Below are 22,498 nucleotides of genomic sequence, written 5' to 3'. Positions count from 1 at the left end.
TACAACTTTCATATCCAGACATAGAATGTAAAATATCTTGTTTTGTAACTCGCGGCCTTTATCTACTATGATATGCAAGTATTATTATTATATATATCAACCTTCCTCTTGAATAAATAATAATAAATAAATAAATATTGGACAACATCACATACATTACTTTGATTCCAATGTAAGTAGCTAAAGCACTTGTGTTATGGATATCAGAAGTAACGACGGTCCACATACACCCAGACCCAAGACAACATAGAAAACTAATGAACTTTTTCTACGTCGAACCTCGGAGTGGCGTACCCATGTACACACTACTCGACCACGGAAGTCGTCTATTGATAGAAACCACATTAAAACCCGTTGCGAAGCGTACAGACGGCGGAATACGACTTTGTTTTATATAACATAGATATTTAATTAAACATAAATTATATTTGCAAACTAATTGTCGAAACATTTCATCTTTTATTATTCTTCATACAAATCGTAAACACTTATTTATAGGGTACAAAAATAATATTAATTTATTAATTATACATATACATTTTATTTAAAATTCAGCGACTAAGCTACTGTGCTCTTGTTTAACTCAACCCTTATTGAACCATGAGGTCGTTTTAATCCCATTGAAAAAACAACACTACAGAACTGAAAGTTACAAATTAATGTCACAAATTAAAAACTATTAAAATCCCTGCAAAAACATACTGGCATTTACGGGTTAATAATGAGGCTTTGTTTGACTCACACAACTATTTTATAATGACAATAAATTATGCAATTGAAAATGACATAATAACATAGCGTAGACCTAATTGCTGCGCGCGCAGGTCACCGTCGTACCGAGTCACCAAGCCGTCTATCGACGCGAGTGCGGAACAGCCTGCGCTGGAGTTGCTGGAGCCGACGCCCCTGTTCAAAGACAAGAAACCGCAGCTCAAGGGACCGCGACCGCCTGTTGGATCCAGTGTTTCTGGTAAGATTGTATTGCCTTTACCAAAGTAACTCATCTGAGAAACCACCTTCGTCTATCACCAGGACAGGCTTCGGAAGAAACTTACGTCCAAAAATTTGGTGCAGTTTAGATATCGCGCGTTTATAAATCAATGTCAAAACTCTTCATAGACTACAACATAAAAAAGTATGATTGTAGTTGAGTAGAGAAGCAGAGTAATTAAAAAAATAAAATAAACATTTGATTTATTTTCATCAAATAAGAATTTATATGGGTAAGATCGCTTGAATATCTCAATTAAATATAAAAAATATAGTTGCATTTTAGTGTTTCCAACGTTAAGACTTGACATTTTACGAAAAGTTTGTATATTTGTGCTCTAAGTGAGGGACGGAGGGACTCTTGAACTGACGATTTGTGATATCTACGGTTAGGGCAGTGCTCTCACCAAGTCTCGTACCGCCTTTTCTTGAGCCAATCAGGGCAATTTTTATCTCTTGTAGCTTCATTGTGGACAAACCTAGAGGCCTGAATTTTCGGTAATTAAAAGAATACTGTGACTGGTTAATTTCCGTAATTTTTGTAATATTTAAACAAATAGTTAATGAGCATTCGCTAGTCAAAATTATCCGATGTTGTCAATTACTCAATGACTTACTTACATGAAATATCACAACTTTTGCGGCCGAGGAATATTTTTTTGTAAAGTAACAACAGATGGGGATCCCTTTCTTAGTCCCACATAAAAACTGCTAACATTATGCAGTCGATTTTGTCATGGAACAGTTTTAATTCTAGTCTCCCAATTTCCTAGATTCCATCTCCCTGTCATCACCAGTCGCCTGCGCGTCTCCTCGCGAGGATGTCGTGGGCCCGCCTATGCCGGCCAACGTGGCCGCCCTACCTGAAGAACACCGGTCATACCTCCTGGGCAGATTGCCAGGACAGAGAACGAGACGTCGTCGAGCAATGGTCGTGTATGTTTGTGCGGCGGATTCACAGGGTAAGAAATTTGACTAAATTTTTTTTTATGTTAAGATTTATAAAACAATCGCGTGATAGGACTTGTGTGTGTATGCTTTATCTTAGTGTAGACACGTAATACGGAAGTGTGACTATATGCTCATCTTAATCCAGACTGCAGGGGGGTGAAAAATACGGGTCGCCTCGCTGATGATTGTCAAATATCCATCAAATGACCATAATATCTGTACATCGGTGAGGTGCCCCAGAATATGCCTTAAAATTTGTTGATGGTTTGATCGTTAGGACACATCTTGCTCCCGGGCACTTGTGTGCTTGAGGCAGTGCTAGGACTATATTACAAATATAAATGTAAATGCATGTGATATACGACTAGAGGAAGGAACTAGATGAAAAAAAAGAAAATATGAGGATGAGAACAGGGGCAACTGCCCATATACCCCAACAACAGAGATTCCGACGAGTTGACAAATATCTAGATATAGTCAAATTATAATAATGTTACTAATTACTGTTTTAAGTTATCCATAAATTATAGCTTACTGATTGATATTAAAATATTCTAATTAATTCATAATATAATTATTACGGTCTCCACGCCTCTGTTGCTCTAAGGCCTCCACTCCTTTGTCGTTCTCCAAACCTTTAATTCCGACTCTGGAAGGTCATAACTGTTGTATATTTGTGTTTGATTAACAATAGAGGTTATACATTTAATTGGCAAGAGTAAACATGAATATCAACTAATCTATAAACATAATTTTACTCACAGATTGCTGTGCAGAGAAAGGAGCGTTACACTGCGGTGTAGCAGCTCGGTTACGCGTGCGCGCTCGCAAGCGCGGCTGGCGAGTTCACGTCGCTGACCTGCACTGGCGGTCACCACTTGAACAGCAACGTGACCACCGCTTCCCTGTGTTGTGCATAGCGGAACTGGCTCGTAAGCAGTACTACACTTTGCATGCATATTTTTAATCCCTACGTTTCCAATTCCAAAAAAGGTTAGGTCGATTTTAACATTTTATGAATAAGTAATTAACAAATTTTACTTTAATCTGATTTTTAATTGGTCGATGGTAGCTGATGACGCAGTAAACGACCAATGAGTGTTGAGTATTTTGCGAGATTATTAAATCTAACTTCGACTGGCGTTTTCGAAACTCAAAAATAAAACCTTCATTACATTTATTTCCTTATTTTGGGAAGAAAATATTTCCACGAATATGTACACGAATTTAACACTCGTATAACATAAATAAAGGGTAAAACATTTATTCCAGGTCAAACTGAACTAGGTGCGGTAGTGCCTGTTTTGTTTTTGAACGCAAACCTCGGCACGCCGCTGCTGCCACACACCCTAGAATTTGCAGACTTCGAAGCCGCATTGGAAGCTGCTGAAGATGAAAATGACAAGACATTACTGAACAAATGGTAATATAATTTCTGAACTTTAACAACTGTGTGTGGCAATAGTCTTAAACCCATACCTAAACGTTTTTCGAGCGTTTGAGTATTTCAAATATGATGCCTAAAATGCTAGGGATTTTAAAATATTTAAAGTAAGTACTGCCCATAAGTATATTCCGTTGCTGCATTATCGAATTTATTTCTTCTTTCGAGAAAATCTATCACCACTGTATAATCGTTTATTTTCATTTCATTTTGAAATGTTAGCTATTCGATTAACAACGAAAGACGACGAAAGCCAAACGTTCCTCGTTAAGTTAAAAGTACACGGGCACGTCACGCAGCTACGGCACGATGGCTGTGCCTTGGTTTTTTATACTATAGGTGAATTAGAAGGCTCCATGGAAACTACCATCGGCCATGGACATCTGCAACACCTGTGGGCTTGCATAGCCGACCTTCCACAAAAGTGTGCTCTTTTCGTTAAGGTTCCCACGTCGTATCGATTCAGAAAAATCGCCGGCGAAATCTGCTTTCACAGAGTTGTTGTGCGAGGCAGAAAATGTCTCGTACATCGACTAAAAATCGCGCTTTTGTGGACGTTCGGACATCTAGGTGGTGAGGATGCAACTTCGAATTCTGACGCATTGGCCGAAGGTGAAAACAGCTGGGATTAATCCAAACAATTCCTCGAAACATTTCCCGTGAAAAAAGCGGTAGAAGTTGCAGAGTGATCTAACATCTCTAAGCAAAACCAAAGGATCAAGCCAGTCAGGAATGGCTTGATCGTCGATAATTCGAGCGGCTTTCCATTGACTACGGTGACACGGCATCCGCCCAGATGTGAGGTAGTACTCCATGTGAGGCCGAATTTACGCGATGGACGTAAGGTCTGAGCACACCGACCTTTTAACATGCCAATTTGGTTCTAACTCCCAATTAACCGCGTAAGTGAACGAGGCTCGATATTAGTTGTGGTGCGTGTGGGTGTAACGCGCAAACTTGTGTCTTTTATATAAATATATATGTTTATATAGGTTGTGACTCTTGTTATATAAATATTTAGCAAAGTAATTATAGATAACATATGCACATGGATCAAACTGTACATGGTGTGTCGCAGGTACAGCCTAGACCTGAGCACGCGGCCGCCGTGCTACCGCCTGGTGCGCGGCGCGCCCGCCCGCTGGCGGCGCGAGATGGCCCGCGCGCTCAGTGTGCTCGTGCGCACGCTGCCGCAGGAGGCCTGCGACGCCTACCTCACCACCGTATTGGAACAGGTACAGGGTCGGAGTAGAAAACATCTACATTAAAAAGTAGACGTTGGCAGATTTAATAATGAGATGTCATTTCCATCGTTTAAATATAGTTTGGAGAAAATTTTTACATTAAAGGAAGAAGAATTTCTCTTAATCGTTATAATTATTGATTCACATATAAAGCTGTTTATCGAAGTACCTATGCGCATGCCTGTTCTCACTACTGTCCGATACGTGGCGGCCAGGAGGTGCAGCACACGGTGCTGATGAGCTCGGAGACGGCTCGTCGCTGCGTGTGGGTGTGCCGCGCGGTATGTCCCGACCCGCCCGACGCAGACGCCGACCACCACCGCGAGCTGCAGCGACGACTCGCCAACCTGCAAAAGGACCTCAAGGTAGGAATATATCGACTCAGCCGACGCGAGCTCGTCCTCGCGTCTGCCTAGCCTCTGTCTGACCGGCCATGCGGCGTGCACTGCAGCTGCACCTGAGCGAGCGCAACATAATCCGCGGCAGCGTGCGCGGGCGCGCGGGCGCGGGCGGCGGCGCGGGCGCGGCGGACGAGGAGTACGCGGCGGGCGTGCGCGCGGCGCTGAGCGAGCGCCTCGACGCGCTGTTCGACGCGCTCGTGGCCGACTCCGATACGCCGGCGGGCTACTGCGGGATACCTACCAGGTCCGATTTCTATTTGCATTAAGTCCTATGTTCAGACTCGTTCGAGTGATGCATTGTAAGATCCAAGCGAAATGGTGGATTATTGTATTCGTCATCGTTAAGTTACCAGATAAGATTTTAAAGAAAATATTATCTGGTATTTAGAGGTCTGATACATTTACTTTACTCTGTGTACTTGACTGCCCTCTCCTGCAAAAATCATAAGCCGAGAAGATCCGTAAACATAAGGCGCCGGACCGCGTGCATGTGTGCGGCGTCACATAGAACGCTTAAAACTTACTACTAAACTGACTTACTTTATATATAAATATTTACTTTCAAGTGAGTAAGATTTTTTTATATCTTGCAACGTAATATAATAATAGGTTATCCATATATTTCGTTGCAGTTTGTTCGACGAAGTCAGTGAGCATCTTTCATTCTGTCAAAAAGTAACCCAGTGCACGTCAAATCGCGAGATCACGTTGAACGAACTCAAAACGTAAGTGTCCTGAGATTAATAAACTTTTTAATGCTGTACCTATCACCTACATACACGGTCAAGGGATTTGATGTAAGATTTTTTTTTTTGTGCAAAATAATTTGCACAAGTATGCGCAAACACTAGAGTATGTAACCGCTATTTATACAGATATGTACGTGGCGAGAGTTCCGTGCCGCTTGCGCTGCTCGGCGGCGCCGGCTGCGGAAAAGCAACTCTATTGGCCCGAGCAGCAACACTCGCGCCGTCAGTGTTGCCAGATGTTGCTCTAATACTAAGGTACGAATATTTTAATGTCTCAAAGTTATAATTCCGTCAATATTACAAATTACTTTGTACAATTGTATCGTAATAAAAAATACATTTTTGATACACTTTCTTTGAACTTTATTTATTTTTCCGATGTTTGATATCGATACAATCAAAACTTATTTCATCTACAACACTATCGATTATTGAAATTTTGTTTCTCTTTAAAATATTTTTAATAATTTTTTCTCATAAAAGCTATGTTTTGGATTTCAATAAAGTCATAAAAATGAAATTCATATTACTCATTTTCTCGCACACATTAGTCGTGTACAGATTATACATCAATATTGTTTTTGATGATTGATAGTTTCATTCGGCTTTGCTTAATTCACACAAACATCTCGTTAGTATCCGGAGCAAGTTAAACGTTCAATATTATCACACCTGATAACGGTCACGAAAATTGCAAAGTACATGTCGTTTTTTATTTAATCACGAGCCCGAATTAAAGGTTAATAAAAATGTTGGTCATACCTTGGTCAGCCGAATTCCAATTCATAAAACTCACTAAATTTCATGTGCATAGTGTTGGAAACTATCGTGTAACCTACATGTGTCAGATAATATTCTACCGTGTGTATCCACTAACTCACTTCCAACAACTTAGGGGAAGCCCCAAAACTTCTCAGCAAGGGGAAGCCCATACAAATTAAGCCTGTAATAAAAAAATTGCAGGCTGTTGGTCAGTGCTACTTTAAGTTTTAACTGTTCACCGTTCTAACTCTGTATTCACAACTGATACCAATAATAAATCGCTTGGATGTATATTCCGGTGCATTCAGAATTAACGAGTTCCACATCTTCCACCATATGTGGGGGAACGACTGAAAACGTTTGTTCAGAGGGATAAAAAAGGATAAATGACCCAGTTAAATTACAAGCACCTAAAAAAACCTCGTACTACCAGATTCATTTGCTTATTTTTCCAATAAATGTAGACAAATATAAAAGATTTGATAATTATTTAAAAATCAAGATAATCTATAATCAAGTTCTCAAAAGCAATCTTCCCTTAGGTTCGTAGGTCTGACGCCGCAGTCAAGCAGTTCTCACCAGCTTCTTAAGTCAATTGTGGACCAACTTCACGTCCTACACTCCGGCACCGTATATCGAGGACGTAATGTACGCACATAACATATATATAGACACTTTCACTCACTAGCTCAATTATATACCTCCACTGTTTCAAACATTAGCACCATCACAACTCATGAGTACCAAAAATCTGGTATGTTTTAACAATTTGGATGTTGGGATTATTCGTGTAGTCCTTTTCGAATATCAATGAAATGATAAATAGTTAATATATATTAATTAATTATTAAGCATACAGTATAATTTTCTTTCTAGAGATTTAAACTTTTATGCACGATCTAAAATTTTCTGTATTATTAACGAAAACATTCAATCTATTAAGGCTATGCTATCGTCTTTAATAAAACTCGTAGAGTACATTTGAATGGTTTTAATAAATAGTAATATTTCAGTTAACAATTTTCTTAACCAGGAAGCGACCACTCTATCTTCAGCGCTGGCCAGACTCCTAGAGGCACTAGGTCGTACTCGACCTGTACTCCTCTGTATAGCGGGGGCAGACGCTCTGAGGGGGGCTCGCTGGCTCCCCTCTCGTCTCCCCGATAATGTAAAAATGATCGTCACAGTTACTGAAGGTAAATGTGTGGTGTCTTTTTTTATTATTAACCTTAGACTTCTTTAATTTTCTACTCTGTGAATGTCTTGAAAATTATTTATATTTAAAGAAAATTATATATATACTAGCTGACCCGGCAGACTTCGTACTACCATTACCGATAAATAAAAAAGCTAAACTTTCGTATAAAATAAACTTTCAAACAAACAAAAGGATTTCGTAATTAATAAAAAAAAATGCTTAATGTGAAGATTTTATTATTATTTTCAATGAATTACCTAATTGAACTGTTGCGCTATATCTGAAAAAACAAACTGAATAAGTTCCTCTTTTGAGTCTGTGATCTGACACAAATCTGTAGGTAATGTGATGAATCCGGTCTAGGTCTCCACTGCGACTTTTTTTTTTTTTAGCATTAGCAGCCCGTAAATGTCCCACTGCTGGGATAAAGGCCTCCTATCCCTTTGAGGAGAAGGTTTGGAGCATATTCCGCCACGCTGCTCCAATGCGGGTTGGCGGAATACACATGTGGCAGAATTTCGTTGAAATTAGACACATGCAGGTTTCCTCACGATGTTTTCCTTCACCGCCGAGCACGAGATGAATTATAAACACTAATTAAGCACATGAAAATTCAGTGGTGCCTGCCTGGGTTTGAACCCGAAATCATCGGTTAAGATGCACGCGTTCTAACCACTGGGCCATCTCGGCTCACTGCGACTTTACCATTTTCAAAGTCTAGCAATTGCTCCGAAAACACATTTGCAGTTTCAAAAATACTCGCATGTTAATTGTTAATTGGAGTGTCTTTACGTGCCGCCACAAATTTGATGATTTAAGGCATGCGTTTAGTTCATCAGCAACAGTTGATCGGGGAATAACTGGAAAAAATAACGAACAGCAATTCATTTTTATATATATAGATTTTTACGTTCTAAGATTAAATTCCTTAGACTCATATTTTTTTTTATTAGGGCATATTATTTTGTTTTAGCGGTATTATAAAACATGATATTTCAAAATCCTTTTGATAGATTGTCAGAATATAGTATAATTCGTTATTGTTTATGATTAACTTAAAGATTCGGTAAAGCCATTTTATGTGAATGACGGCTTTATTCGAAACTTTTTCAGAAAAAGATGAACCATCAAGCTCTGCAATCATGGCAGTTCTCTCATCAGAAGACGGACCGAAGGTGGTCCGAGCGCCTCCAGTCGGCCCGGAAGAAGCTAAAGCAGTGCTGACCGCCTGCGCTGCCACCTACAGCAAAACGGGCGCCGCTTCACCACCTGAAACCGCGATGAAGGCTGTACAGAAATGCACTCTGCCGCTGTATGCTAAAGTATGATTCTTTTTGATTTTACGGAACTTAAAAATATAATAAAATAATTTTATCATTAGTTATGTTTCAAAAAACATATAAACCTTGTTTTGTAACATCTTTCAAGGGGGTAGTATAAGCCAGTCTTTCAACCGAAAGTGATAGATTAAATCTTAAATATTTTCAGATCCTAGCGTGGCAAATATCTCTGTCAGCGGAAACCTTCACCGAGCAATCCGAACCGGAGACTACGCCGGAGCTGGTAATCTGCGAGGATCTCGAAGGCCAGCTGGAGCAGATCCTGGTGACCACCGAGGGGGCGCTCGGGGCCGACAGGGTCCGGGCGTGCCTCTCGCTGCTCACGGCGTCGCGGCGGGGGCTCGACGACACCGAGATCCTCGACCTGCTGGCCCACGACGAGCTGTTCAGGAGCGAGGAGACCTACCGTAAGCACGCCGGCCCGTAGCGCTAGCCGCCGCCCGCGACCGAGCTAAAGCGAGACCGTGCGCAGTGCCGTGGGCGCCGGGCGCGCTGCTGTGGCCGCAGCTGTGCGCGCTGCTGGCGCCGTGGCTGCGCGGCGACGCGCGGGGCGGCGCGCGCTGGCGGGACGCGGCGCTGGCCGCCGCCGCCGCCGAGCGCTACGCCGCCGCCGAGCGCGCCGCCCGCGAGACGCTCGTCGACTACTTCGAGGTTCTTATCTGCCGTCGGTGGCGGCCGGCCTTCTTGGCCTTCTTTTATCCACTGCGTCCCCGACGTCTGATGGATTCATTCGGATCGGGATTTGGAGGAGCCCCCGTGGCCGCCACTGATTTTATCCTCCGATTCATTTCATTAATCGATCACGCTCGTACTCGTTTAGTCGTAAAAGTACTGATTGATGTTTATGATTTTCATTTAAAAAATGCACACTTAAATTATGTATTACGACGGTCCATTATATTTTGGCTGCTATTTAATTCACTTCTACATTTTTAATCTCATGTATTATTTCGATTCCTGGAATGTTTGTTGCTCACAGTATATAGTTCTAATAAAATAAAAACCAACTTGTAATATTTTATTTCTCATAATTTTAGGGTAAATGGTACATCGAAAACGACCCAAAGATGTCGGGAAGATTACTGTCACAGGAGAACAAGTTCTCTGATGAATGGTAAAATCTTCGAACAACTAATCAAAGAACAACATTGATCTTTTATCTTAATTTTTTTTTTTTGAAACGCTTAATTCTCTCTGCAGGTATAATACTAGAAAGTTCGATGAACTACCGTTCCAACATTATCATCTATTAAAAGAGGATCCAGAAGCTTTTGCCAATAAACCTTACTTCACTAAACTGGACTGGATACACGACAAGCTAGCCGCGACCGATTGCGGCCACTTCCTCGAAGACATTGCTCTGGTCCATATCGATCCACTGCCAGAGCATCTAGAAATCCTAAAAGAGGTCTTCGAAACTCATTCGTATGCTCTCGATTATGACCATAGACAATTCTACGGCCTCCTCCGAACAACTTTGGAAAGAAAACAACGAGATGGCATAGATTTTGATACTGATATCGTACAAAATTGGATGAAGGAAGTCTGGGAACCGCCGGTACCCACATTTTATCCAGCTAACGAAGATTTTTGGAAAGTTGTCGAAAGTAGGGAAAAAAGGGATTTATCTATGGTTGAAGGTTTTGATACTAAGTCATATGATTTGATTGTGAGATTCGATACGAGAGGGAAGTTTGTTGCGACGGTGTCTACGGAAAGGGAGGAAATTTGTGTTTGGGACGTCACACGGTAAGAATCGCAAGATTTCAATGAACTTAAAGAGTAATTTAATTATTGTTTTTTATATTCGATTAGGTCCTAAGTGATCACTTATGATTGACCAAAAGAATTTGCCTTATTGACTGACTTCGAATAAAAAAATCATGCCACTGTTACAGGTGTAAGTTGGTGAGAAAAATCGTCGGAGTAACACACCCAATTAACTTAGTTCCGATAGACGAATACAAATGTGTTGTGCTCTGCCGTAGAGAGCTCAGGGTTTACGACTTGGATCAGGTATGTACTTACGAAAATATCCCATATACCTCTTAAAAATGAAATTTCCAGGAATCCTTTATAACCGACTTTAAAGGTCGTATGTTCATAAAAACATGCCTATTTAAATGTCTCTTGTGTAATTAAGAGAGTCACATTATTTTGTGTGAAACATTTTCTTGCAGTTATCGATAAATGTATTCGATATCTCAGAACTGGTATTCCTTTTAAGATATCTAGGGATACTACATTGAAACAAGATATATAAATATATACATAGATACTGGGCTAATAAAATTTCAAACTCGATTTTTTGTAAAGTGGGCGTACTTTAAATACTTACTATATTTGCATATTTGTAAGGCAGTTCCCATGAAAATAATAAAGATACAAGATTTAATAAGGTCTTTTTGATTCCAGGGTAAATATCTCGTCGCACTGAAGGGTGTGATGAATCAAAAGATGCCGTACTACGGCCTTCACGACCCTAAACATCTAGTGGCGTTGTCACGCAACCGAATGTACGTCAACCTGATGAACATCGAGACAGGTGAGACTTGGATTATGATGCGGCTTCACACGATTTCCAAACTTAGTCAGTAACAACATTGAAATATCTTACATCTAAATATCCTTATTAATCACACGGTCCTCGGTCTCGGCGAGCAGTCTCAATGGAGAATAATCACACGTACATGAGTTTTTGCTCTCCTGTCATTTTCATAACCCGATCAATTAAAGACGATCGAGGAAGGTCAAATAGAAGTAATAACAGCGCTTCCAAACTCGAGAAATTTTTGACAGAAAAACACCTTTTTTTTTGGTCCGGCCTCGGGATCTGCTAACCACTACACTAAAATGATAGTGAGAATCATATACAACATTATGATGATCACTGATAACACCAGCTATAAAACAGACGAATTTAATGACCAAAACATTGACAAAATTGATCAGCTCAGATCTTAACTTGAGTTTAATGTAATTGCGATATGGTTTCAAATCTGGTGATCAAACTTCAGTTTCATATACCACAATATAATATTTCTTACATGACATTTAGAATTTATATATTTTTTTTCTATTTATCAAAATAGCGATGTTTTATTCAGGTGACTGCGTGACAACATTTAAAGCCGGTGAAGACCGGTTCCTCAATTCCCTGCTAGTGTCAGGCGATGGAAGGTACTTCATTTTACACATAACATTTTTTTTTTATTTGTGTACAGTCTACATAACAATTATCCTACTAAATCGTTTATCAGACATAAATGTTTTATTTTAACGTGTACTCTTTCGTTTAATCGACTCAGCTCGGCGTTTTTTAAAAACTACATAGATAAACTTAAAAAGCAAAACTATTTAAAAAACAGAAGATTTTTGAGACAAGTTCTAATAGCTGTTTCCGAGATTACCAAAATAATTTATATTAGCAGAATTAATAATTGTTAATTTAATATTATAAAAATAATTCTTAGATTTCATGATTACCATCATGAATAACCAAATCACGTGACATAAGTTTCGCTATTCATTTGAAAATTTATACAATAATGTCCCTTAAGTCCTTCCCGGTTCTTCTCGGTAGAATCTACTTTCGGAACCGTCGGCAACTTTACATATAATTCGACATTGTAACATGATAATTCAGAAGTGCTTTTATAAACCTCGTTTGAAAGAATATTTTGATATTAATTTTGATGTGAGCATTTAATAATTTTCTTTTATGGTATTATATTGTATTGTTGAAAATCTCTTACAGAATACTAGTCTGTGGTGATGAAACGCAGAAGCCATTCCCGTTACTCGTATGGTCATTGACCTCACGGAAGCTGCTCTATGACCTTCGAATACCTCATCATGACTTCATCACCTCCAAAGCTGCTATTACATACGAAGGTATTGTATCATGTCATTTCTCTAGCTACGTTGGGAATTTAAACTTGTTTAGTCTTGTTTTTTGCCACACTTTGATTCAAATGATTAAACTAGTACCTATTCTTATTTTAATATACACATACATTTAAATGAATTTCCATTTTGGGTGGACAAAATTCCGTAAGTAAAAACACATAAAACAAGCAAACACAATTTAATAACAAATTTATTCATTTCTTAATAGAATGAATAAGGTAATTTTTAAATTATTCAAAATATAGTTACAAATATCTATTGAGTTTCAGAAATAAAACAGACTTCAAATCGAACACTATTCCAAAACAAATTAATATGCCCTAAAAAGTAAAAAAATAATAATTGCGTACTCTTCTACAGCTTAATAATCAACTTACTTTTTCTACTCATCAATATGTGGGTTCTATATATGAGTTTAGCTAATAAAATGAAATGAAAAATATTAGATTACTTAAAGTTAGTCGTACTTAGTCGATTTACAAAAGTAAAATGTAGTTACAATTATTATTAGTTTTGGAGTCGGTGTCACCCAAGAAACATTACAATATACCTAGCAAAAAATTGATTACCTCCTCCTTTTGGAAGTCATGTTAGCTATGGTGGGGAATTCTTTGCCGGTTTCACATTCGAAATCAGTGAACGAGGAAAAAGGTGGACAATAGTTGTAAAACTTAAGTATGTTTTGATTTAATTTACTAGGTTCGTACGTATGTGTTGTGTCACGAGAACTCGATGAGCCGAGCCCGAACTTCATCGTCGTGTACGACCTGCAGTCAGGGACGTTGTTCAAGAAGTGGAAACCTGGCTGTGACACCGTAGCCCTCGCTATCAGCTCTGTAGACGGCTGTGTGGTCTCCGGACTCGCTGATACGAGAATCTTGGTCTGGGATCTCGTTACGGGTTAGTTTTTCTATAAATATTTCTGTCTGCCTCGTTGGTCTAGGTTTAATATAAGACCAGGTTCTGGGTTCAAACCCCAGGTCGGGCCTAAAAAAAATATTGGGTTTTTCCGTCGAAAAATTCTCAGTAACAACCCAAAGTTGGACGTGTGTACACTCCGTATGCCTCGGAAAGCACATAAAGCCGTAGGTCCTGCGCCTGAACTCTTTCCTCATCGCATTATGAGAATGACGGAATAAAGAGTGCACCTGAGGTTAATATCTTTGTACACTATAATATGTCCTGCGTAGTCAGCCATTCAGTTGGGTAGATATTCAGTCTATTTTTGTATTCCTGTTGGAAGGGTGAGTGAGCCAGTGCAACTACTGGTACAAGAGACATTACATCTAAGCTCCCAAGATTGGCGATGCAATGGTTAATTTTTACGATGTCTATGGTAGTGGTGACCACATCACCAAGTAAATTATACATACAAGTAAGAAAACTTTGCTTCACTAACATTTATATTATTTATCATGTAAACTTGACTTGTATGTACTGAAACCGCAGCACAGTGTATCGATAGAGGAGAATTAGTGTAAGGATTTGGGAACAATTATTACTGACCTATTGATCACGGTCGCGTCTGATCCAGACGTGTCCCAGATTAGACCGGGAGGTTCTCTCGAAGCCGTGGAGGAAAGCATCGTGATATTTCGTATATAAGTCTGCGAAATACATATATGGAGCATTGGGCTAGGCCCCAAGCGCTCCTGGGCGAGCGAGTCGGTGGTCAGTACGGGTGTGTGCGCAGGCAACTGCCGGCTGAGCCTGCGCGGCCACGTGTCGGCGCCGGGCCTGCTGCGCCTGTCGCGCGCGGGCGGCGTGCTGCTGTCGGCCGACCGCGCCGGCCGCGACCTGTCCGTGCGCCTGTGGGACCTGCACGCCGGTACGAGCGCCAGCCGCCCCGGCCGCTGATACGTGGCGACGCGTGTCGGCGGCAACGCGCTCACCCACAAGATACTTATTCGTCACGCTTTAGAGATACCTCATTTATTTTCTATTAACAGTAACCCTGGATGAGCGCATCACGCGATTTCTAATTGCATCAGAAACGAAGAACCAACAAAAGACTTTTTCCAAAAAAATAAACGTTTCATTATCTGTAAATTTTTCCATTATTTTCAAGAAAAAACATATGGATAGGTGGTAACTATACTCTATTCCAACCATAACAGGAAAAAAGCCAAATAACAACATTTGACAGCAAATTGACGCGATATTATTGGTCGAGAGCTATATTAATCTATGATATGGCGTTTTAAACGTTGACGAAACTGTTATCGGAATTTTGGAAGTAAAATTAAAATGGAAATAAGTGGTTGAGTGCAATAGTGTTGTATTATAAGTAAAGATATATTAATCATAAACTCTCAGTAGTGCACAATATAGCTGAGTTATTAGTAAATCGCATGAAATACGTAAATCTAAGGTTTGTTTATCTTTTTTCCTCCTTCTCTTGGAATAGGCTATAGAAGAAAATACTACATTCTCATGACATAATTTAGGTTTGAAAGATAAAATGTGCATTACAGGTAAGCTGATAGCTGTCTACACACCGCCCGAGAGAATAACATCGTGCGAGGTTCTTTTGGGTGGATCTGTTTTGGCGCTGGCTTTGGAAAATTACAAGGATATCCTCTGTGTGAAATTGTACGGCCCGACAGTAGAATCTGTGAAGAATGGTAAAGAATGTGAGTTCGACGAAACCGGTTACGGGCATCCGGAACACGAGGGTAAAACGTTCGACGTGAGGGGTATGGAGTGCACTTGATCATGACCAGATTATATATCAAAACTCGTTAGCAATAATATGTGGTTACGTGTAATAAATATAAAAAATATTAACATATTTCATGCAACAAAACATTACGTTAAAGTTTTAATGTAAGGTTATTACAATTTAAATGTTGATATATTAATTAATTTACATAATTGTGTGCTGGTCACACTGACGTTTTCGTTTAAGGGGCAGGCCTCAAAGTTTATGTTTTTTTTTTATTAACAGGAAACACTAGCGCATGTGCACAAATTAATTGTTTTAAACATTGGTTTCATTACCTCCGATATATTGAGATTTGTTTCAAATTTATTACAAAGCACAACATTTGCTTAGTCTATTCGCTCTCGTTCATAAGTAACTTATATAAACATAATATAATTATAAAAAAATATTATTAAATACTTTTATAAAGTATTTTATTTTAAATTTGAAGACAAAATATTTATTTTTTTCTAATAAAGACATTCAGTCATAATGTTATGTTGATAAAAGAATTGGCTTTCCTCACGTGTAACGCCAAGTTTATAACATAAAAACACCGATAAATATCTGGTAATGTATGATTCTCATTAAAAATAAATTCAATTACAATAAGAATATCGTTGTTCACGTGAGGAAATTAACTTATTTTAAATCAACTTGCTCAATTATTTTTATTTCGTTTTGAGGCCTAGAGGGTACAAAATAATGAAGTGTTGATCACTGACCGATTTTCCTAACCCTGCGTGTATTGTTTATTAAGTAGCGACATACGTTAAATACTATTGACACTCTAGTAATAAAAACAAATATGAACATTTTCATTCAATATTATGTTCATATAATAGTCAGCACGTACACTAACACATGCCCTTGTAAAACAGCACAAATATAAGAATTAAAAAAAAAATATGAGTAGATATTTACTAATTCAAATGACAGGTGTTAAAAATAACTGACAACAAGTCAATTCTAGGTAAGGTTACAAGATGAATTTAAATAAGTCCAAAATGTGTGACTTATTGACTTGCTATTTAATGTTTTAAAGATATGAGCTAACTGAACAACACGCAGGGACAATTAGGATTTTTACTGCCACTTTAAAATATAAGAAAAATAATATAACTAATCAGAATTGGTATATTTGCGCCCAACTAAGTTATCAATACTAAGTAATTAATTAAAAAAAAAACATTAATGTTTTTGATCTATTACGCTTATTAATTAAATTATAATAATAACTATTAATTGTATTTAGTGAATTCTCTGTAACGTTTAATAGAATTAAATACTATAAATATAGGCGACGGAAATGTACGTGATTACTGCATTAATTTATTATCTATGTTCGGACACACTAGCTTGATATTCATATATGCAAAGTATTAATTGGCGTCGATATATTTCTAGCCAATAACAGCTGGTCTGTCCGAAGCTTAACACTTATCCATTTCATACCTTACATTTTTTATCTGTATTCTTAGTGTTACAATGTTAATAAAAATCCAATCGGACATTTTAAATTAAAATGTATCCCTAATTTTATCATCATACATTTAATCATAATTACTCTAAATTCTATAAAGTTGTTTATATTTTATTGAATCTTTTTAAAATGTGTGTGTGTGTGGGTGTGCTATTTATACTTCATTTTCTAATTTAAATAACCCTTATATGTATGTTACTTGTGACTTTGTGTTTCAAAATTTAATATTAGATTTGACTTAACTTGTAATCCAAATTATTAATTTCAACTTTTTAAAATCTAAAAAATAGTTTTGCTTTAAGTTTCAAATTTACATTTAATATAAATACATTGTTATTTAATTTAAATTTTTATCGAAACTAAATGGGTGTTATTAAAAAAAAGAAATGAAAAAAAACATTTACAAATCTACCAATGTATGCAAGCCTTGTGGCCTTAATGGCTTCACATAATTCTTTTATAATTTATTTATAACGCTTTATGTCAACAAAGTACAAAAATAATTAGCGACGCTGACTTTGAACGTTCTGCAAATTTGTAACGATGCCTTAATCTCGCTGAGTTTACGCTTGGGCAGAACTTGCACAAATATTATAACTTTAATTTAACTATAGAGGAGGGTAGGGCTAACGAGACCTATCTATAATAAATAAAGAGACCTTAAACTTGAGCAAATTTGAGATATTATTACTATAGAGGTTTTTTTTTTTAATTTCATATATACAATTACTTCCAAGTGCTGTTAGTATAGAAAAAAATAGACGAAGAAAGATATATAAACGCCTGGGTATTATAACAATCACGTTGAACGATTTGAGAGTATACTCTGTATTAATCGCACTTGACTGGTATTTAATTTACATACTTTAAACAAAATCTAATTCATATAACGAGTACGTCTTTACATGTTATGTATGTCCTTTTAGAAAAATTTTATTTGTAATCGAATTGCTTATGGCCTTTAGGTTAACAAATTATCTCAAATAAAGTTCACCTTCCCTCTACCCTCCGTGATTTAGACGTTTGTAATTTTTTTAGTCTCATTCTCGCTGCCATATTAACATATTTTTTAATAAATGTTAATCGTATTACATTGTTAAATATTAATTTTATTTATTTATTTTATTTTTAAAACAAATGTTCATGATAATATTTCCTCATGAATAATATCAAGTATCAAGACCAATCGTAGATATTATGTTTAAATAATATAGCATTTTCGTAGTTACCTTTACAATATTGCTAATTAAATGTAACGATTCGATGAATTCGGAAGTGTCGTTTAATAATTCTTTCTTCCAAATTTTTAACACTTGGATATTGACGTGAGTGTATTTTTTTATTATAATTTTAAGATCGCACAGCCTATTCCTTCGTATTTTTTTATCTAGAATATAAGTTTTAGTAGACCCAACAGGCTGGTCCCTGTCTTGATATTCTATGATTAAGTATCCTAAAGTTTTATCATAAAATATATTTAACACTAATTTAATTGTAAATCAATGCGATGACGATATAATCAATTGAATTGTTAAATTATTTATGTATTCTGGAATGATACGTATAAATTGATGTCCTGATTAAATTATCGTAACATTATTTGTGATTTTTTATTTATTTTTAGTTTCTAAGTAACCTTGTACCTAAATATTTTCTCCGAGTCAAGAAAATGATTATTAATTTGAATCCATCAATTTCATTTAATATTCATTTATTTGTTGATAATTAAAGCTAATCTGCTAGCCGTACCAGTTCCAGTATTTTACTTTCCTTCTAGGAAAATGAAGTTCCAATCGACCGCATAAGGGTAAATACAAGATATTAGCTCTGCAAGAAATACAAGCATCACCTTCAATACACCTCAAAACAAAGCTTCTATGTTGTGCCTTACCTAATCCTACTAATATTATAAATGTAAAAGTTTGTATGTTCGTTACTTATCCTTTTCACACGCGTGCGAAGCTGCGGCCCGAAGCTAGTACCTAATAAGTAGGAATGTTAAACAGACTTATTAGCCGATCATCATGAGCAAATGAGACCGACAAAAAACCGTATGAAATGTTATGTTTTTCTTTAAATTAGTCAGTATCTTAGTGTGGTGTGTGGTCTAAGAATGTGTTCCTGATTGTTAATTTTTTTTAGTATTTACTTTCTAACAAGGGTTGTAGAAATATGTATCGAGGATGACTTAGGTAAAATAGATTGCCTAATCTAGTGCCATATTTATGTTCGAATATAATTGGACTATTTTATCTGTTGCCAAATTACTACGTCTTTTCTGTTATATGAACGATATTGGAAATGGTTACATCATTCGTAAACAAACCAATTTATTCAAAAGTAAGTATTTAAGAATTTATTTAATATGTAACAATAATACAAAAATAAGAGAAAATTATCATAATCGTACCGCCTTTATTAATTACTTTTCATTAATATTCCATTAGGGTTTGTAATCTACTATGTTTGAAAAAGTACTTCAAAATTTTTACTGTCCTAACAAAAACGCAAAATAAACGTTTTCTTGCCATACAATTAAATTAAATTTTTAACCTTTCTTATTTCCGCAAAAAAGCTGTCAGTCATTTTGGTGACGTCACATTGATAAAAACAACAGTTGTGTATGTTCAACTGGCACTCATTCAACGTTAGCAGCTATAAATATTTGGTATTTTTTTTTTTAATAATGTATTAGTCACTATCGTTGGAGTGTAATGTGCAAATACTAGCATAAAACTCCAGAAAAGTTGTTTATAAGTGTCAAAAAGTGCCAGATTATAATATTGCACAGACGACAGTTTTTGCCTATCTGACATTTCACCACGCTCGTGAATCAGGTCACGTGATATACGGACTAAAAATTACGAACTTTAATTTATGACTATGTCCCTATTTATTTTTGTTATATTATATGATTGTTTTTTCTCGTGTTGACAGTACTTGCAATTTCGTTTTTTTTTTTTAAATATTTAAAGTAAACTGGCAAAGGGCACTGTATGGAAATATTAATCATCCCTTACAATGTTTATGTGCTTCGAACCTAATGAGATTAAGATGTTATGTTTCATGTACCAGTAATTATTTTATTTAGACTTATATACATTTTTTTAAGTAAGACAAAAACCTCTTTCTTGATTTTTTTTATTTTTAAATTACATTATACACAGCAAATTAATACAACTACATAACCACAGACTAATTTAGCAGGATTGGAAAAGTCCCTTTTTACGCATTTCTTCAAATTCCTTTTCAGCATCGTAGGTCCTGTAAAGAAAAATAATAAAATATAAAAAAAAAATATTAATTTACTGTGATCTGCTGTAATTTTTACACTTGGTCTATGCTTAAACATTTATTTTAGAATTTTTTTATTATATTATAATCTCTCACATTGAGATAAAATTCATTAATTTTATTGTATTTATTAATTCTTAAGCGTTGATTATGAGTAAATTAAATATCTATGATTTGATAAAAAAAAAACAAAGATGTCTTAATTTTTGAATACATTTTTAGTTTTTTTAGAGATTTTATTGTATTAATAATACCTGTAGAATTCAGCGTAATTCCTCTTGCGGACATTGCCGACGAACAACTTGTATGAGAATCCACAAGCTGCGGATAATGCAATTGCAACAATCAAGTTACGTTTGATGACATTGTGGAGGAGTCCTCGCATCTGAGGCTTGGCAATGGTCGACACGGCGCTGTCAGCCATCTTTAAACATTAAAGAGAAAAAAATTGATAAGAAAAAATTGCTATACCTGATTTGTACATTCAAAATCATGTAATGTTTTATAATACACATTATAGATAGTTTTAGCATATATTTTATTAAAACGGGTTAGTCGAACTCTGGCTTTTCAGCTGAAATAATATGTTTATATAAGAAATTCTATAGTAGAAAATTATTTAGTGAAATAATTAACGCAAATATTTTGTTTCACTATAAAACATTTTATATTAGTGTGTATCATACACACTAATATAAAATGTTAAGTAATATAGATTAATTAGATTAGAAACAGTATTTTTTGATATAATTATATGTGAATTCCTTTTAAAAAGTTTTTTCGATTCATAGTTTTTAAGGTTAGACATACTTATCAGATTAGCTAAAATTATAGACTTGTTACTTGTACATGAGAAAATTACGCGTAATTTAATTCATTTCTATAAACATAAAGCAAATTTTACTTTTGTCATATTTAAGGTAGCAGATATAAAATAAATAAACAGTTCATTGCACAGTAAGATTATTGACGTTCTTACATAACACTAGCGAAACTTTTAATTTCAATGTTAAGGCTACGAAAAGTAAAAGTAACAATTCCATGAAATGGCAATTATAAAAAAAAGTAAATAATAGAAATTAATACTTACATTTATAGTTGAATTTAATCAAGAAAATTGAATGTGGTGAAAATCACAGCAAGTAGTACAATAAGTACGTTTTCGTTGTCAATTTGACACTACTGCGATACGAAAGAAAACGTACGTTATTGGTTGTTATAGACGAGTAATAGTTGTGACCAATCAGAGTGCGGTGTTATGAGATTTGGTCATGTACATTTAAATCAATAATAAAACAGATACAAAATAATACAAAACAATTGCAATATAATATGATAAATTATTAATTATATCGACATCAAACACCCACTTATAATTTAAGAAAAAATCTTACATCGAAAATTGACGTACTATTTATTTGCGTAAAAACTAAATTTAAATAAAATCTAAAAAACAAGTTCGGTTTAGTAGTCTAGAATTCTGTTCAGTAATATTGCGTATATTAGATACTATTTCAGTGTTGTTAATTAAACCACTGAAATAGTATCATGGTCGATTTACAGATACTACAATAATTATTAAAATTGTATGCGGATAATAGCAGACCTTAACTGTATGGGTATGGAGATGTAGATTTAAGTCAGTCTAGATTTTAAATACTTGTTATTTTTATTATGTTCATCAAACTATATGAATCTACTCGTCGACTATGTAATATTCAGCTGTTGCAAATTGAAAGTATTTCGAAACAAGTCGTTGTAGATCCTAAATGATCAATTGAAATGAAAAATGATAATAGAAACCAAAAGATGATTTTCTATTACAGAGTTCATTGGCTTAGACTTTCCTCTTTTGCACAATATGGCGTTTGGTTTTCACCATATTGAATTTTCAAAACTGTGGTGAAGAGTGATGAACCACTTTAACTACAGGCGCAAAGGACATAAGCATAACATCCCAAAGTGGGATCCCAAAGATCTTGTCGCTTTGCTTTGAAGCAAAACAAGCGTCCGCTTGCAAACAGTATTT

At 36.2% G+C, this 22,498-nt stretch overlaps 2 protein-coding genes across 4 annotated transcripts in view; one reads left to right on the top strand and one right to left on the bottom strand.

Annotated features, from left to right (window-relative positions):
* Positions 1 to 15,945, top strand: part of LOC125073421 (NACHT domain- and WD repeat-containing protein 1) — a 57,949-nt gene extending 42,004 nt beyond the window's left edge. For 2 of the 3 annotated variants that reach the window (XM_047684244.1, XM_047684242.1), the window contains 23 exons: positions 825 to 970; positions 1,764 to 1,952; positions 2,706 to 2,873; positions 3,214 to 3,364; positions 4,464 to 4,620; positions 4,845 to 4,994; positions 5,081 to 5,274; positions 5,663 to 5,755; positions 5,906 to 6,034; positions 7,084 to 7,189; positions 7,575 to 7,737; positions 8,853 to 9,061; positions 9,228 to 9,486; positions 9,552 to 9,730; positions 10,117 to 10,193; positions 10,280 to 10,828; positions 10,978 to 11,095; positions 11,495 to 11,624; positions 12,187 to 12,259; positions 12,837 to 12,973; positions 13,688 to 13,888; positions 14,682 to 14,816; positions 15,463 to 15,945. In XM_047684244.1, the coding sequence (XP_047540200.1) occupies positions 825 to 970; positions 1,764 to 1,952; positions 2,706 to 2,873; positions 3,214 to 3,364; positions 4,464 to 4,620; positions 4,845 to 4,994; positions 5,081 to 5,274; positions 5,663 to 5,755; positions 5,906 to 6,034; positions 7,084 to 7,189; positions 7,575 to 7,737; positions 8,853 to 9,061; positions 9,228 to 9,486; positions 9,552 to 9,730; positions 10,117 to 10,193; positions 10,280 to 10,828; positions 10,978 to 11,095; positions 11,495 to 11,624; positions 12,187 to 12,259; positions 12,837 to 12,973; positions 13,688 to 13,888; positions 14,682 to 14,816; positions 15,463 to 15,701 (3,952 nt within the window). In that variant the 3' untranslated portion in view covers positions 15,702 to 15,945. Of the gene's footprint in view, positions 1 to 803; positions 971 to 1,763; positions 1,953 to 2,705; positions 2,874 to 3,213; positions 3,365 to 4,463; positions 4,621 to 4,844; positions 4,995 to 5,080; positions 5,275 to 5,662; positions 5,756 to 5,905; positions 6,035 to 7,083; positions 7,190 to 7,574; positions 7,738 to 8,852; positions 9,062 to 9,227; positions 9,487 to 9,551; positions 9,731 to 10,116; positions 10,194 to 10,279; positions 10,829 to 10,977; positions 11,096 to 11,494; positions 11,625 to 12,186; positions 12,260 to 12,836; positions 12,974 to 13,687; positions 13,889 to 14,681; positions 14,817 to 15,462 lie in introns of all 3 variants that reach the window. The other variant, XM_047684243.1, reaches the window with a different exon arrangement.
* Positions 15,946 to 20,300: 4,355 nt separating this feature from the next.
* On the bottom strand, positions 20,301 to 21,681 carry LOC125073433 (cytochrome c oxidase subunit 6C). The gene is made up of 3 exons (XM_047684258.1): positions 21,560 to 21,681; positions 20,724 to 20,893; positions 20,301 to 20,439 (listed from the first exon to the last, which is right to left on the bottom strand). Exons 2-3 carry the CDS (start codon positions 20,891 to 20,893, stop codon positions 20,376 to 20,378), a joined length of 234 nt encoding a protein of 77 aa, XP_047540214.1. The 5' UTR covers positions 21,560 to 21,681; the 3' UTR covers positions 20,301 to 20,375.
* Positions 21,682 to 22,498: the final 817 nt, after the last annotated feature.

The sequence above is a fragment of the Vanessa atalanta genome, chromosome 24, assembly GCF_905147765.1.
Source record: "Vanessa atalanta chromosome 24, ilVanAtal1.2, whole genome shotgun sequence".
Taxonomy (NCBI): Eukaryota; Metazoa; Arthropoda; class Insecta; order Lepidoptera; family Nymphalidae; genus Vanessa; species Vanessa atalanta.
Note: the sequence above shows the minus strand (reverse complement) of the source record. Positions and strands in the feature narration are given on the sequence as shown.

Bases quoted from the DNA above. Each gene is read 5' to 3' on its own strand.
- LOC125073433 (XM_047684258.1), bottom strand. From the start codon at position 20,893: ATGGCTGACAGCGCCGTGTCGACCATTGCCAAGCCTCAGATGCGAGGA. The intron at 20,440-20,723 runs GTATTATTAATA...TTTTCTTTACAG, and splicing joins AATTACGCTGAATTCTACAG to GACCTACGATGCTGAAAAGG.